Here is a 13,183-nt window from a genome sequence, read left to right as displayed (position 1 = left end):
AATAATATTTTATAAATCAAAACTATTATATGAATTTAATTTATATACATTTTTTGTGATCATTGTCACTCGTTTTAGTTATTAGATAAAATCTCTCTTTAATTTAACTTCGAAAACTAAACAGTCATTTATTTCGAAATTTCGCCCGACAAGTGACTGCCTGTTATAGCAAATTATCAATGCGAATCTTGCACATTAGTTCTTTTTATAGAAAGCATTAGAATTTCAGATACGACCAATTCAGATTCAGCAGCCAAAATTATCTTTCACCGTAATTAAAATAATAGCCGCCATTAAAATCCCCTTTTAACAAATTTGCATTATAAGAAGATAAAGTTTTTTTTTATCAAAATAATAATAATAATAATATTCGATTTTTAATATTGTTATCGTTATGATTATGAATTAATAAAGTAGATACCTCAAGAGTCTAAGTCTATTTAAAAGCACGCACGCATCGTCACCAACCTCCAAAGGAAGCCATGGCTTTGCCCTGCTTTTGAGAGCCAAACTCCTGCGCTCTACTCGCTGCCATCGCTATCTTCCTTCACCCTTCCTCCCTCTTCTCTCCGCTTTATCTAGGCGCATGGTCTTCGTCCCTCTTTTCCACGGACATTCTCTGCGCTCGCTGCCTCGGTATGACCGCTTCCCTTCCTCTCTCTCCTCCTCGCTTTCTTTATCTCCCCATCCATTCCATCGTCCATCTCTAGAGCGGATCGCCAATTGAAGACCACGTCCATGTGTTGAGAAGGGAGGAGGCGAGATACAGATTTGGCGTCGGCGGACGGATGTGATGGGCTCTGCTTTTTTAATAATCGCACTCAGCAAGTTGAAGAGATTATAGAATGCGAGCGCAGGGGCGCGCACGCACTCCCTTTCGCCTCGAAAGGAGCCTCTTTTTCTTCCATTAGATCCGTTTCCTTCCCTTCCTATATATCTTCAACAGTGCACGAGCAGCAGCAGCAGCAGAAGCAGCAACAACAACAACAGCGGCTGTTTTCTGCTCACAGAGGCAGAGGTTTGCTTTCCGTCTTATTTGTGCTAATTTACTGGTTAAGATTGCAACTTTTGGCTTTAGTTTTTACACGATGTCGTAAAGTTTGCTGCTTTCTTTAGCTAGTAGTCTACATCTTCTCTGCTAGACATAAGAACAGAACAGGCACGTTAATGGCGGTTTGGTCGCTAGTTCACGGCCAGTGTAGATGTTGGTACAGGCTCTGTGGTAGTGTCTTCATTATTAGAGAGGCGTATCTTTACAGGATGGCAGATGTCATTGTCACCCCGAAGAAACCCAAGCCACGCCCTAAGTTTGGTGATGAATGATAGCAGTAGGCGTTGAGTAGAATTGAAGAGCTCTCTTCCTTTCCTCTCTCTTCTTTTTCTTGGGCGTTTCAAAAGAATAAAGGCGTCGGAGAGTAAATAGGCTTTTTCTTCGTCTTCCCTTTCTTTTGACGGCAGGGAGGCAAAGCATGAAGCAAAGATTCGCCTTCAAATTTTACAATAGAGAGAGAGAGAGAGAGAGAGAGAGAGAGAGGAAAAAAAATGAACTCGTAAAGGCACAAAAACCCCCCACGAACCTTTTCGCGGCGCGTTGTTGCTATCGACATAAATCCGGGAAAAGGAAGAACCAATCTCGTCCATGATCACTCTCGCTGCTCGCCACTGTCCTTTTCCCCACGCCTCGCTACCAGCGTGAATTGAACTTCCTCTGACAGCGAGCACTCGCCATTGCGTGTGCGCGTGGACTTCTCGTGCGCCTGCCGTAGTCGTCGCTCAGCTCCTACTCATCATCACCTTCGCCGTCCTCGCCGCGATTAGTAAGCCTTATTTTGTTTACTTCTTCCTCTCTTTATTTTACGTTTTCTTGGTTGGGTGCATTTGCACTTTTGGGGGGCATCACTCTGACGTCGACGCCGTAGAAATTGCTTGACAAGACCTTCGATGGCCGCGCACCAGAGCACTGCGTGCAGAAGCCACTCACGGCCGCCTTTAATGCGCCCTTTATAGCCACCCTCCTCCCTTTCCCTGTCGAGCATATAATAAGACCATGGGCGCCCCCACGGGCGGGATCAACTGGTTATGACATGGTATTCTTGTAACATGGGTCGGGAGGTCGAAGGTCTGCGGTAGCAATTGCGATAACATCAATATCTGTCCGTGCTAAATACCTTCGACCGCCATGTCATCGCCGGGCCCGTATTCACCGTGATTTACTCCCTCTCATACTCGTGGGGCAGGGGTGAGGGGGCCGCTGGGCGGCGGGACCCGCCTTTTGCAACATATAATAAGACCAAAAGAAGCTAAGTAAGCAATCGAGCATTATCAGGGAAAGCAGCGGTGGTTTCTCCCACAAATATTAAATTCGACCCTGTAATGATTCCAGGCTACAGTCCATACATTGAACTGTGCAGGCCGAGCGCCTCGTGTTCGGGTCACGAGCAGGGTGCGCCTTAATGCGCGAGCTCATAGTGTCTATAGTAAAAATCCCTCCTTTGAGACATTTACTCTCCTCTCTTCCTTCTTCGTTGCTTGATAAGGGGCTGGGCGACTGCTGAATGCTACGCTTTGTCCCTTGGCCTTTTGGGGAAGCGCGACGCTTGTCCTCGCCTCTACATTCTTCCTTGTAGCCATTTTGTACCCCAAATCCGAGCCCGCCACAAAACGACACCGTTGCAGGATTATCATATCCATCTCCCTCATCATCCCCATCGATTTCTTTTTTACTGTAAAAAAAACCATCACTGTTCCCTTCCTAATGCTCTCATGTCGGGATCCCACTACTTCTGCAACTATGCCATTCCCAATGTGTGCCCATTCTACTACTCCTAGTGGATCCTTCTTTTGTCATATTATATTACTTCCCACCATTGTTAATTAATTAATGTCGCCACTAGCTTCTTAATGATCTCCGTCTCTCGCGTTTCGTTTCAGCAATTGGCCCTTTGCTAAGTCTGATAACTGAGTTTCTGTATGGAGCAGAAGCGAGTAGGCAAATGGCGGGGCTCATCATGGTCTTCTGTTTGATTTTTGGCAACCGTTACCGTCCACGTATCTGTTTGCATCTCCTCAGTCTTTACTCTTGCTCAGATTGAGCACCTCAATGTTTCGTACTGTAGATCTGTGCCTCTGCGCGCCACATGAATGCTTCTGTTTATACCATATCTCACGTCTCTACTGCTGCTGCCTGCTACTGCTATCACTGCCATGTCTTCATCGTATACCTCTTTTAAACCTTCTGTCACATTGCTTATTTCTTGCCCTTGTTCTGTGTGTCTGCTCGCAGGGAGTATTGACGAATAAATAGATGCGGATTCGCTCCAGGGAGCAATGCTGGATGATGTAGAGAGAGAAAAATCTTGCTTCCTCCCTTCGCCGGCGCAATATCCCACAGTCGCCGCCATGCCCACTCGGCAGATGCCCAACCAACTCAAGGCCGAGAAGCACATCCTGTCCAAGAAGCCCCTCCACAACAGCGTGAACCAGAGTAAGGCCGACGTCCCGCCGCAGGAGCTCAAGAGCGCCGGGCGCCGACGAGGAAGAGGGAAGCCAGCTGCCCGGCAAGCAAAGCTTGAGACGGAAGCTGCAGTCGAGAGCACTTCTCCCCCCGTTTCGAGCAAAGGAATCGCCTTTTGCCGGCGGCCAGGGTTTGGGCAGGAGGGCACCCGGTGCATTGTTAAGGCCAACCATTTCCTCACTGAGTTGCCTGATAAGGACTTGAATCAGTACGATGTAAGTATGCATTTCCATCGAGAAGCTACTTGTTAGCTTGCAAGAGTTTGCCTTTTCTGCATTCCTCTAATGAGGATTCTATTTTGCAGGTGACGATCACGCCGGAAGTGAGTTCCCGGAGCACAAATAGGGCTATCATTGCTGAAATGGTGCGGTTGTATAGGGAGACTGAGTTGGGCATGAGGCTTCCTGCTTATGATGGAAGGAAAAGCCTTTATACAGCTGGGAGTTTGCCTTTCCACTCCAAGGAGTTCGTCATTAATCTTGTGGAGGATGACGAGGGAACGGGATTATCTAGGTTTATTTGCTCTCTTTTCATGTTCTTTATATCTTCGTAGTATTAATGTTAATTCACATGAGGCTCTAAATTTACTGTACTTTGTGGTGAAGAGTAAAGGAGTATAGAGTTGGCATCAAGTTTGTTGCCCGCGCTGACCTTCACCATCTGAGACAATTCATTGCCGGACGGCAGACTGATGCTCCTAGAGAAGCCCTTCAAGTTCTTGATATTGTTCTAAGGGAATTATCGAATCAAAGGTGCTATTTTCCCCCAAACATTAGTAAATCCCCTTTGGTGTTTGAACACTGTCTTTATTCAAAATTCTGTCTGCTAGGTACATTTCTGTTGGAAGATGCTTTTATTCCCCAGATATCAGAAAGCCACAACGCCTGGGTGATGGTTTACAGTCATGGTGTGGCTTCTACCAAAGCATTAGACCAACTCAGATGGGACTTGCACTCAATATCGGTGTGTATTTGTTCTTCCAATCGCGACTATGATATGAAATCCTAATTTCATCTGTTTTGATTGTTCAGATATGTCATCGACTGCTTTCATCGATCCTCTTCCTGTGATTGAGTTTGTAGCCCAGATCCTAGGCAAAGATGTATCGTCTAGGCCATTGTCAGATGCTGATAGGATAAAGGTGTGCCTCTGCTAGATAGTAGTTTTCCATTTTAGTTAGTGCTCCTATTTCCATGAACCTACTGTAAGATTTTTTTTTCCCTCATCAAGATTGTGACACACGTATAAAATATAGAACTATGAGAAATCAATGCCATGAAAGGGATTAGGTTGTCATCTTTTCTATCTCTTAATGATGGCTATTAACCAGGAAGCCATATGAATTAATAGTGAAGAGGGTAATTACCCATCCACTTACAACTTATAAATCCTAGATTAACTCCCCCTTCAAAAGTTAAATTAGGGTTAGGGTTTTGGGCCTACAGATGTAATCCATCACCTCATGATGAAGTGTTGTTTAAGTCGAATTTATCATGGTTTCTTATGGGTTGGTTAATTTTAGTTCAACTTTTCTAGCCTGACGTAAAGTAAACCATTAAACAATTTGATAACTAATATTATTCTTGTAAGTCGTGGATATTTTTCCTATGTTTTTGAGGTTAATATAATAGTGGTGGGGAGATAGTGAAATTCATTGGATTTGAGGAGAGATGAAGGGATAGAAACTCAACAGTTTTTGTTATAGCGATATGTTCATTTGCACCGGTGCAAAAGAAGAAGAAAAAAAGAAAAATACTAACATGCACATTGATTGTTGGAAACATTAAACCATCTATTGTATATTTACTTTGGAGCTCCAAGTGCAGAATAATTCGAATGCTACACAAATATAATTTGAATATTTTTCAGCCATAGCTTGTTTCCCAAATACAATTAATCGTTTTTCTGGAAATGCTTAGCAGATCAAGAAAGCCCTGAGAGGGGTTAAAGTTGAGGTCACACACAGAGGAAATGTACGGCGAAAATATCGAGTTTCCGGTTTGACATCACAACCTACAAGGGAACTTATGTAAGTATTATTTTCTCATAGTATTTTAAATATGTGCATTTTCCATTTACTACTGCTAAATTGGCAATAAAAGAGTCTCTGGTCATTAGTCAAATAAAAAAAGATTATTTTCTACATCATACAACAAATGCATTAAATAGCTATGCAAAATTCTAGCTTGAGAGTTGCGCCATACAATTCAAGCAGTCTTTCTAGTAGCTATACACAGATAAAAATTAGTAAATCAAGCACTTCCTATATTTGTGTTGTTCTAGTTTCCTTCTTGTGTTCATCTCAATGTAGAAATTATTGCATGACTGAAATTGCAATTTTTCTTCTAAAATTTTGACTTGACATTTGAACAGTTTTCCAGTTGACGATCAGATGAATATGAAATCTGTCGTTGAATACTTCAAGGAGATGTATGGATTTACCATTCAGTATGCTCATCTTCCTTGCCTCCAAGTAGGGAATCAGAAGAAAGCAAATTATCTTCCAATGGAGGTAAGCTTGGCCAATAATACCATTACTGGGTTATTTCATGTCTAATTGCGTGGTATACAGGCTTGCAAAATAGTAGAGGGTCAAAGATACACCAAGAGGTTGAATGAAAAGCAAATTACTTCGTTGCTAAAAGTTACATGCCAAAGACCCAGAGACCAAGAAATGGATATTTTACAGGTATGCTTGTTTGAAACTTAGTTTTAGCATTAAAAGATTAGTGCTCAAATATGCACTGACTCATCATCTGTGAATACTTTTTGTCTGGTAGATTAACTGTGATTGTGGTAAGTGTTTCTAGAATGTTTGAATTGCGATTCTTGTTCATTCTGTCTTGTTTAACTGACGACAGTTGGATTATTGGTCAGTTAGTCCTTTCTTGTTTGTGTCAAAGCTTCTCTGAATATATTCTCATATGTGAATCATTTTAAATTACCGCATTATCTTGCCACAATCTGTTTCTATATCTTGAATTATGCTCTCTGTATTCAGGTGGCAGAGTTGCTTCATTGAATTATGTTCTCTCTTAATTACACTATTTTGGGTTATATATATATTTTTTATTAATGTTCTTGTCTATAAACAGTGTTTATATCAATGTGCTGTGTGTTTTCTTTCTCAGACAGTTCGCCAAAATGCTTATGGAAATGATCCTTATGCAAAGGAATTTGGAATAAACATAAGTGACAAGCTAACCTCGGTGGAGGCCCGAGTACTACCTGCGCCATGGGTAAATGTTGCTTATGCAATTTTTTGAACTAAAAGTTACAAGTGCATTTCTCAATTTTATCAATTTGTTGTATGTTTATCATGTAGCTGAAGTACCACGACACCGGCAAAGAAAAGGAGTGTCTACCTCAAGTTGGTCAGTGGAACATGATGAATAAGGTACCTAAATTTTACCTTACAGAAGATATCAAGCCTTTTCGGGTCATCTGCATTTATTTATGCTTCGAATTATGATGCATCATGATTCAAATGAAACTTGGCCAATTAGAGCATAATAAGAGTGGACGTGCATCCTAGCTTTCGAAGTAAATATTCATGCCTTCTGGAGCACATGTTTTGATGGTTGAATTTTGCTGTTTTGATGCAGAAGGTGATCAATGGATGTACAGTAAACTACTGGGCTTGCATTAATTTTTCTCGGAGTGTTCAGGAGAACACTGCTCATAGTTTCTGTCAGGAGCTAGCACAGATGTGCCAAGTATCTGGCATGGTAAAATTTCTTGCTTATTTATTTGTTATATCTTTTAATATATTGTAACTAAATTTTTCATAATGATTCTTGATCTACTCTTCAGGAATTCAACCGCGAACCAGTTATCCCAATACACTCCGCAAGACCTGACCAAGTTGGGAAGGCCCTAAGACATGTATATACTGCAGCAACCAACAAACTAAAAGGCAAAGAGCTTGAGCTTCTCGTAGCTATCCTTCCTGATAATAATGGTTCTTTATACGGTGAGCATTCAAATTTCATATCTGTATCTCTGCCTTTTGTTTGAGCTTTAAGTCATGTTTTATGATAATGTTTCATCTACAGGTGATCTTAAACGAATATGTGAAACTGATTTGGGGTTGATCTCACAATGCTGTCTGACAAAGCATGTGTTCAAAATAAGCAAACAATACCTTGCAAACGTCTCGCTCAAAATTAATGTCAAGGTACTTTTGAAGTCCCATTTAGCTCCATGAAGTAGTTCTTATAGGGTGCTTTAAACAAGTAGCTTAAATGCCATTGCATACTCCTTGCTCTTATCTGTATTCTTTCTGCAGATGGGAGGAAGAAATACTGTGCTTCTAGACGCTATAAGTTGGCGAATTCCTTTAGTGAGTGATATACCAACCATTATATTTGGAGCAGATGTAACACATCCTGAGACAGGAGAAGATTCAAGTCCATCTATTGCTGCTGTAATAAACTACAACCTCGTGTTACTTCTTTTATGCACACTGTAGTTTTCATTCATCAATTTTCTGTTTCATCCTTTTTATTTTAGGTTGTTGCCTCTCAAGACTGGCCTGAAGTCACAAAATACGCTGGCTTAGTATGTGCTCAGGCTCATCGACAGGAACTGATTCAGGATCTTTACAAGACATGGCATGATCCCCAGCGCGGTTTAGTTACTGGAGGGATGATCAGGTTTGTATATTGTTGATTACACACTATTAACATTCTAAAATAGACATCGGTTACTTGGTCGTTAATGAGAATTAGGTGTCATTGATCACAGTTTATGGGGGATTCAGTTTAATCTTTCCAGGCCTTAGCTATAAACATCGTTTTAACCCCCATCAGATTTGCCTAAAGCTTCTTTGAATCAGTAATTCCGAATGACTTATTTATCAATAATCTCTTTGACTTCCATGTTGTCAAACAAGCGTAAATGCTTTTGAGGTGCTTTAAGGATAATCTGAAATTTTTTCTCTAGTTTGAATATGAACGTTTGCTCTATTTGTTCCAACACTGCAGGGAACTTCTAATATCTTTCCGCAAGGCAACAGGACAAAAACCCTTGAGAATTATCTTCTACAGGTAGTACATGCACATCAAATTGCTATAGGTTCACACCACTGAATATATTCTTCAACAAAAACTGCAGGGATGGTGTTAGTGAAGGACAGTTCTATCAAGTCTTGTTATATGAACTAGATGCTATTCGCAAGGTTAATACGAATCAGAGTATTTGTTTACTCAAAATTCTTCAAAGTTACAGCTAATTGTTTGATTCTTTCAGGCATGTGCATCCTTAGAACCAAATTACCAGCCTCCTGTAACGTTTGTGGTGGTTCAGAAACGCCATCATACGAGACTATTTGTGAACAACCACAAGGACAGAAGCAGCACAGACAAGAGTGGAAATATCCTGCCGGGTAATACAACTATTCTCTGTGTTTTTCTGTTGTCGATGGAGAGATTATTTTGATAAGTTTTCCCAGTTAAAATATGAACATTCAAAATTGCGACTGCGCTGATTGGACTAAATCGAAAACTGATGCTTTGTTTTGCAGGTACCGTGGTTGACTCCAAGATCTGTCATCCTGCTGAGTTTGATTTCTACCTATGTAGTCATGCTGGAATACAGGTAAGGCACCTCAAAAGCTTTTACTTTTTCTGAGCGAAGCAGAAGGAAAATCCTAGTTGAACTAAACTTAACATTCATGGCTTTCAAGTCACATTGTTTCTGATTGCTTATGGAGGAATAATCTATAAGCTCGAACTGTATTTGGCAGGGTACAAGTCGGCCAGCCCATTACCATGTTCTATGGGATGAGAACAATTTCACAGCAGATGAAATGCAGACCCTCACAAACAATCTCTGCTACACGTATAGTTCTTCAAATGGAAACTCAAATCTCTCGTAATGTGTAAATAGCATATGCTTAACTGACAAATAACTTGTTATTACAGGTATGCCCGTTGCACCCGGTCTGTATCTATCGGTAAGAGGCTCTATCCATAGTTCATGTATCACTTAGAAGTTAAAGAATGAACCAACTCAAAAAACCTGCTTTTACCAACAGTGCCACCTGCCTATTATGCCCACCTAGCTGCTTTTCGAGCTCGGTTTTACATGGATCCAGAGGTAACTGAAAGCCAACCGCGAAGCATGCACCAGACAAATGGAACCCCTGTGAAGCCCTTACCTGCCTTAAAAGAGAAGGTGAAGAGGGTGATGTTCTACTGTTGAGGAAACAGCAAAAAAAACTATGTAAATCAGTGTACTTGTAGTGTAGAGAGGCAGCTTACTACAGGTTTTTCGATATGCCAGTTCCTAACTAATCCATGAAAGATGTGGAAGGAACTGAGTTCTCTGTGTTGTACATTAATGGATTAGCCCAGGAATGTAACACTCGAGTACTAGAAAGCTAATCTTTGAATTGGTCTGCTTACACCAAAAAGATATGATCCTGATAATTGATTAATGAAGTGCTTGAGTTATACTTGGTGATCAGCGACGCATAAACCATCAATTGTTTGGTTTTATCTGTTCTATCAGTTATGAAATAATTCCTTCAAATAGTGCTTGAGTTATGAATGTTCTATCTGTTTGGTCTTTCTATTTGAAATTCCTTCTTTTTTGTCTACATCTAAAAATCTCTTTCATGTAAACTCGATACAGAAATGTCGAGTCTCCTCTTCTCTCATACTTTTCTGAAGCAAGAACGAGGATCTAATAACTTAAAAAATAAATGTGGGCACTCACAATATTTTCTTCCATATTCCTTCTTATCAAATCCCATGTGAAAAGGTAAAGCATCCTCTCATACCCATCAATGAACTTCTAGTACATGATTGATACCGTCAATATCATCCCCACTCTAGGTCAAGTTAAACTCTTAAACGCCCGGTGTGACTCAACTCTAGTTCTCTTTGAGCTTTCCACTCCGAGCACTCTGAGTTTAACCTCAAAATGAGCAAGAATATATTGGATTGGAAGGAGGTTTTAGTTATAAGGTGGGAATTTGATTCTTGGTGTGGGTTTGCGCCCAAGGGTTTTGAAATGCAAGTGGATCCTTAATTTGAAGGATTATCTTCGAGTATCAAAACAATGTAAAAAGAAAAGGGGAGAAAAAAAAAAGGAAACAATAATACACAGCATCCAGATTATATTACTCGTAATAATTGAGATTTCATGCCTTCTAAAGAAGATATGTAGCTTGGAATCATCTAAAGAGCCCACAAGGTGGAACTTGAAAGGTTTCTTGACATTTTACCATTTCAAAGTTATGAAACACTCAAAAGTATATTCTACTTTCAAGTTTATCAAAGGATGTATAGATCTTTTTAACTATTTCTAAAATATTATATAATTTCAATTTCTTTTTAATAATTTAGGTGTTTAAATTCTAATCCATAAATATCAAGCTTTTCAAATTTTCGAACCTACTAATTCTGAAGACGACCAATCTGATTCTACTAAAGTTCGGGGGCTAGACGGCCTAGCCTTCTCTAACCCTTTAATAAAACTTCATTGCTGTTTGATGAGCGGAAAGAAAATAGTTGAGAAAACAAGTTCGATTCTCCATTGTCGAGGCCCACGAAGGCATGTATGTATAAAAGCCACCCGAAGCTCATGAACTTAGCCGAGCCAACAGCAGCCTCTGCTTATTTGGGGTAAGTGAAAATTTCTGATCAAAAAAATACTTTGATCTTTGTTCCATCTGCATGAACATACATATTTTGCATCTCGATGATCAAAAAAGAATTTTTGGAAAGAATTTAAAAGAGAGAAAGATACGATCGACGTGTGGAGTGGCATGGCTTTTGCAGGGTTCACCGGCCGGATTTGAGAAGATGAACAGGAAGCCGGGAGACTGGACGTGCAGGTCGTGCCAGCACCTCAACTTCAGCCGGCGCGACTCGTGCCAGCGCTGCGGCGACCCGCGGCCAAGCAGCGAGCGCTCGGACCACTCCAGTTTCGGCAGCGGCGGCGGCCGCGCCGGAGGTGGGTCGTCCTTCGGGTTCGCCGGCTCCGACGTCCGCCCTGGCGATTGGTACTGCTCTTGCGGCGCCCACAACTTCGCCAGCCGCTCCAGCTGCTTCAAGTGCGCCGCTGCCATGGAGGACTCCGCCGCTAGACGCGGCGGCGGAGGAGGCGTCATGCCCGACGGCGACATGCCACGCTCCCGGGGCTACGGCTTCGGATCAGCCAGCGGCGGCCGCGCCGGGTGGAAGTCCGGCGATTGGATTTGCAACAGGTATATATGAAGAATTCTTCTTCGGTGCCAGTGCCGATGCTCTGTCAAACAAGATCTAACTTTACTGCGATTTTCAGTTGCAACGAACACAACTTCGCGAGCAGAACAGAATGCTTCCGCTGCAGTGCGCCGAGGGATTCTGGTACATAAATCACACCTTTCCCTGCACCAATCTGAGCTTGCTCTGTTCTTAAGAAACTCAATATTTCTCAGCTGATCAATGCTCATCGATCTTTGTCATTGGCACTTGGCAGGCAAAGAAGAAGTCTGAGAAGAGACCAAACTCACAGCGACGGGAGAGCTTACGATCGTTACAGTAGCACTTAAACTACTAGTTTTGCCATCCCCGATACTCTCTGTCTTGCTTCCTTAACTAAGCTTTTGAAGTCTATGTACCTCCTCCAATCTTGTTTGTGTTGCTGCGCCTTAAATTTCTACCTCGATCAGTGTTTTAATTAATTGCCTAGTTTCTTTGTGATCTTTCCATAATATCGTGAGCCGAGAGACTCGGACACAAGTTCACACAGAATCGTATCTGGCACACACTCACAACTCAATGACAAAATCCAATTTCATATTGCTTAAGATCACATCAAAAGAATATATAAAACTCATCAAATATACCACCGTTGGAATTATGGATAACTATGATACTGATGGATGGTGTTGGGGACTGATACGGTGGGAAGCTCATTTATGGTCCCACACCAAACTAACCCAGTGATTTTACTGACTCGCCGATGTTCGATCGTGGTCTGATGATCAACGGGAGGAAACTGCTAAAGGGGAGATTTTGGATGCTTTGGTGATGAAGAAAACGCCTGGGATGCATGCACTCAACCAGAGGTTAGAATGAACGTCAAAGTTGGATTGATATGATCATTTTGACGTTCACGTTAGTAAGGGGCTAGCTAGGGAAAGATCAAAGCTGTGAAGTAGAAGAGTTTAGATCTATGTGCGCGTACCTTCGCCCATTGAAACAAGCGATCGTTTAAAGGGTTGTAGTTGTTCCCTTATGTTATTCACATGTTTACGCACGTCCTCCAGCAGAAACAACTATTTTGTCCATGTCTTCCGGGAGAAATGACTACGTTACCTAAGTTCTCCGGTAAAAATAGTATTGTAAATCACGTAGGATGTAGGTTCCAACTAAGGATAACCAAGCTGAAAGAGTCGGATGACCGAGAATTGAAGGAGTTTGGTGTCGAGTCGGAGAGGTCGGGTGACTAAGCTAAAAGAGTCCGGTGAACCGAGTCGGAGAGGTTAGATGATCGAGCTAAAGGACTCACGTGAACTGAGTCGGATTAGTCGGATGATCGAGCTGAATGATTCGGGTGAATTGAGTCGGAGGGGTCTGGTGAATCGAGTCAAAGAGGAGTCAAGTGACCGAATAGGAGAAGTCTGGTGACCGAGTAAGAGGAGTCAGATGACCGAATAGGAGTCAGGAGACCACT

The 13,183-nt window shown here is 41.8% G+C and overlaps 2 protein-coding genes and 1 long non-coding RNA gene across 3 annotated transcripts; 2 read left to right on the top strand and 1 right to left on the bottom strand.

The window, feature by feature from the left end:
- Positions 1-418: 418 nt before the first annotated feature.
- Positions 419-2,040, bottom strand: LOC122014981. The gene is made up of 2 exons (XR_006120799.1): positions 1,578-2,040; positions 419-1,445 (listed from the first exon to the last, which is right to left on the bottom strand). It is a non-coding gene; the product is annotated as an uncharacterized LOC122014981 (long non-coding RNA).
- On the top strand, positions 472-9,982 carry LOC122014980 (protein argonaute PNH1-like). Its single transcript, XM_042571563.1, has 23 exons — positions 472-1,018; positions 3,284-3,729; positions 3,819-4,027; positions 4,120-4,266; positions 4,344-4,477; positions 4,546-4,655; positions 5,437-5,543; positions 5,888-6,026; positions 6,087-6,203; positions 6,646-6,753; positions 6,840-6,911; positions 7,120-7,242; positions 7,328-7,487; positions 7,570-7,691; positions 7,803-7,940; positions 8,027-8,169; positions 8,500-8,562; positions 8,630-8,693; positions 8,765-8,900; positions 9,039-9,112; positions 9,261-9,355; positions 9,439-9,470; positions 9,552-9,982. The coding sequence occupies exons 2-23, from the start codon at positions 3,328-3,330 to the stop codon at positions 9,716-9,718; spliced, it is 2,862 nt and encodes a 953-aa protein (XP_042427497.1). The 5' UTR covers positions 472-1,018; positions 3,284-3,327; the 3' UTR covers positions 9,719-9,982.
- A 1,006-nt stretch (positions 9,983-10,988) lies between these two features.
- Positions 10,989-12,188, top strand: LOC122016232 (RNA-binding protein cabeza-like). The gene is made up of 4 exons (XM_042573467.1): positions 10,989-11,145; positions 11,302-11,729; positions 11,807-11,871; positions 11,984-12,188. Exons 2-4 carry the CDS (start codon positions 11,326-11,328, stop codon positions 11,998-12,000), a joined length of 486 nt encoding a protein of 161 aa, XP_042429401.1. The 5' UTR covers positions 10,989-11,145; positions 11,302-11,325; the 3' UTR covers positions 12,001-12,188.
- Positions 12,189-13,183: the final 995 nt, after the last annotated feature.

Source organism: Zingiber officinale, chromosome 8B (assembly GCF_018446385.1).
Source record: "Zingiber officinale cultivar Zhangliang chromosome 8B, Zo_v1.1, whole genome shotgun sequence".
NCBI lineage: Eukaryota > Viridiplantae > Streptophyta > Magnoliopsida > Zingiberales > Zingiberaceae > Zingiber > Zingiber officinale.
This window is presented reverse-complemented; position numbering and strand designations above follow the sequence as displayed.